This window comes from Monoraphidium neglectum, assembly GCF_000611645.1.
Source record: "Monoraphidium neglectum strain SAG 48.87 unplaced genomic scaffold scaffold00123, whole genome shotgun sequence".
NCBI classification, from domain to species: domain Eukaryota; kingdom Viridiplantae; phylum Chlorophyta; class Chlorophyceae; order Sphaeropleales; family Selenastraceae; genus Monoraphidium; species Monoraphidium neglectum.
In genome coordinates, this window is record NW_014013505.1 from 39,269 (window position 1) to 42,897 (window position 3,629).

The following is a 3,629-nucleotide window of genomic DNA, read 5'->3' on the forward strand; positions in this document are numbered from 1 at the left end:
GGGGGGGGGACCAATGAACCTCCAGCAGGCATCGTCAGGCCCAGCCCAGGTTCAACACCGCTTGACGAGATTGCATCTCGGAAAGCGGAGCCGTTGTCAAGATGGCAGGACGAAATTCTCAACAGCGAGCCACAGCTCAGGCTGCTAATCCCCAAGCGCAAAGGCCGCCCAACTTTGGTTGCGCCTTGCACACACTCGCATGGTGCGGTGCGTGGGGCTGGTGGGATGATGGCCCAACATGTGGGTTTCGCCGCACACTAAGCGGCTAGTATCCAAGGTTGAGCCGCACAGTGTGCATAGCAAGCGCCAACTCAACATATAACAAAGCACAGGGTGATTGTATGGCATTGGCCAATGCTTCTTGACTAGGGCTTGATTTTGTCACCCATATTGTATGATCACCTTTGATCATGCAAGCAGAGACAGGTACTCGTTTACCATGTGTTGAGCAGGGTCGCTGCCACCAAACAGCAAGTGTGAACGACCAGCGAGGGTGGCAGTTAGCAGTTTGCACAGCGCAGGGCAACCCAGCCCAAACCCATCTGTGAGGTACCCCTTGATAATTCAGAAAACCTGCACGGCTGGTCGACCAGTGCAGCACAACGCGGCTTGAACTCGGATGATGACGCAGAATGTGGGCAACCGAGAGGCACAAGGGTGTGGGCGTGTGTGCCTGCGCTTGCATGGGGTGGCGGCATGCTGTAGGAGACGGACATCGTTCAAGCCCAGGGAAAAGGGGGCGCCAGGGGCTACAGCAGGACGAGCTGAGCTCCGAAGCCCAGCCAGCCGAGCCCATCATGGGAGCATGTGCTGCACAGGGGCCTTGGAATGTGTCAACCGCGACCACATGGCCCTCTGCTTGACAAAGTTTCGCAAGCAGTCCGAGTACGGTATTACTTGCTTGTATAACTTGTACGCACGCGCTGTGAAGTTGTCGCAGATCCGTCCTTGCTTCGGTGGCAGTGTGTTTGTGTTCGCGTTATTGTGATGATATCGTGTACGTGATAGATCTGGTCGCCTCGCCAGCTAGGGGTAGGGTGCATCCAGATTGGTACCCTGGTGGGCAGCTGGGCACAAGCGCAGGCGGGTGCGTGCTGCTCCTGCTGCACACCGTGCTTCGAACACACCGGGCGCCATGGTGGAGCGGGCCCTGCTGCTGGAAGAGAGCCCTGCGCCAGCGCCGGGACATTCTTCTTCACAGGAGAACGCGCACCTCACCAGCCTCTCGACGGGTGAGCGCTGCTATTAGCCGGGCACGTGCAGGGCTCGGCGGGCGCGGGACCAAAGTACCGCGACCAATGGTGCCATCAGCATGCGCACCCTGGCGGAGCGCGCACTGGTCAAGGCGGCCTGGCAGCTGCGTTCTGCGGGTTCTGAATTCGCCCGCACGAGGCGCCTCGCTAGCGCTCTGCGCTTAGTCCTAAGCGCGCGCCGCCCGTCCGTCCCGCCCGGGGTACACCCCAACCGCGTGAGCCCTTGCTCGCGGCCGATTGGGCGAGGCGCCCCGCAGGTGTCCTTGTGCTACTGGTGCTCCTCTGGAGCCTGGTGGGCCACAGGGTGGCGGCGCGCAGCCCCCACCTGACAGAGGGCAGCGCCGCGTGCCTGCTGGGCCTGGCCACGGGGCTGGTGCTGCTGGTCGTGCACGCGGCGGGCGGGGCCGGCAGCGCGGTGGCGGCGCGCATGCTGTCATTCAACGCGGGAAGCTTTTTCACGTGAGCAGGACAGGAGGGGGGTTTGGGGAGTTGTGGGGTCAGAGGCCGAGGTGGACCCGATGAAGCAAGCAACTGCGTTTGACTGACGGCGAGCAGCGCGCGCCCCGGGACATCAGTATTGCGGCACCCTGCTTGACTTCGAAGAGGGCGCAGGCCCGGGCTGGAAACGTTTACGCGCACATGGGCAGCACACCGGCAGCCAGGTTGGCCTGCGAGCGCGGCTGGATGACCATTTGTTCAAGACCCCTTTGCTCAGTGCCGCGACGTACCCACGCTGCTCCCTTGCCCTTGTGCAGCTACCTGCTTCCGCCAATCATCTTCTACTGCGGCCTTTCTGTGGAGAAGCATAGGTTCTTTCTCAACCTGCCCTCTATCCTGCTGCTGGGGGTCATAGGGACCATGGCCTGCTTCGTCATCACAGGCAGGGCGGGAGGGGGGCACCAGCATGGGATTAGGATTAGGATTGTTACAAGATCCCGCGGTCGCCCGCTCCTGGAGCCATCCAGGCTCATGGGATGTAGCGTTGTGGCAGTCGCGTTGTGTGACTGGGACTCAAGTATGTAGGGGTGGGGGCGCCGTGGAGGCGGAGGTTGGGGTAGGTGTGGTTGGATACGGTTGGGGAGTCGGCAGGAGTTGAATTTCAAACAAGGCGGCGGCACCGCCAAAGGAGCACGGCGCCAGCAGCCAGCATGGGCGGGGTTGTGGGGGCCGCCACCTCAGGAGGTATCCCCACCAGCCCCTCCTCCTCCTAACCTCCCCTTCCCCCATCCCCGACCCCCCGGGGGCCCTTTCCAGGCATGTTCCTGTACTTGTTCCTGGGGTTCACCATGTTCAAGCTGCAGGTGCACCACGTTGGCAAGGCGATGGGGGGTGGGGAGGGAGTTGGCATGGCGCTTGGGTGCCCTGCACGTTCACGCTTCAGTAACGTTTTGACACTCTTGGTGCTCGCTGTCCTCCTTTTCCCACACAAGTTTTCTTCTTCTCAGTTATTCGTGTTAGGCACAGATTTGAGGGAGTGGCTTGTGTGATTGCTTCGTCACACCACCACTGTGCACCTTCCCATGCCTGTTCATTAATCTTCCCCCCCTCTCAAAGGATGCCCTGGCGATGGGCGCTATCTTTGCGGCAACAGACAGCGTTGCCACCCTGCAGGTGCTGGACGCCACCACCATGCCCTCACTCTTCTCCCTCGTCTTTGGAGGTGCGGGGGCGGCGCACAGCCGAGGCCGACGTCACACCCACCTGCCTGGCTGCGTGTCTGTGCAGTTGTGTCGAGGGTTGGGGCGACTGGCGCGGAGAGGCGTGCACCAAGCACCACAGCTGCGGCAGCAAGGCCGTGCGGATCTTGACGGGCAGGGCGTGGACAGCCTGATCAATCCCTGTGTGTCGCCACCCCCTTCCTCCCCTGCCAGAGGGTGTCATCAACGACGCCGTCAGCGTGGTGCTGCTGGGCGCCATCGACCGCTCCACCAAGGATGGCGCCTGGACGGGCGGCTTTGTGTTCAACTTTGCCTTCCTGCTGGTCTGCAGCTTCAGCCTGGGGGCACTGGTGGGGCTGGGCATCGCGTGGCTCCTCAAGACCACCACATTCTCGGGGCCACACCAGGTCGGGTGGCGTGGGGCACTTTTGGGCGGGGGGGGGGGCTTATGGACAGGAGTGGCCACCGAATGACGCTGCTGGGGCTGGGATGCGCACAGTTCGGAGGAGCAGATGAAGCCTTTTTTCACACCCCCACCCCCAGCTCACCCTGGCCCTGAGTTTCGCACCCGGCCTGATCGCCCTCATGCATGTGACTCAACTGTGGCTTCCAAGCGGTGCATGATTTCAACCTCAACCGACACCATTGTGTGCACACCGTCGCGCAGGTTTGACGGCAGTTGATCCACCAGCCACCCCGCTTCCCTCCTGCTCTGACC

General features: G+C 62.1%; 1 protein-coding gene across 1 annotated transcript; it reads left to right on the top strand.

Annotated features, from left to right (window-relative positions):
• Positions 1 to 2,819: 2,819 nt before the first annotated feature.
• On the top strand, positions 2,820 to 3,584 carry MNEG_1269 (Sodium/hydrogen exchanger 3; the record flags this gene model as incomplete). Its single annotated transcript, XM_014050257.1, has 3 exons — positions 2,820 to 2,913; positions 3,125 to 3,318; positions 3,579 to 3,584. The coding sequence occupies 3 exons, from the start codon at positions 2,820 to 2,822 to the stop codon at positions 3,582 to 3,584; spliced, it is 294 nt and encodes a 97-aa protein (XP_013905711.1).
• Positions 3,585 to 3,629: the final 45 nt, after the last annotated feature.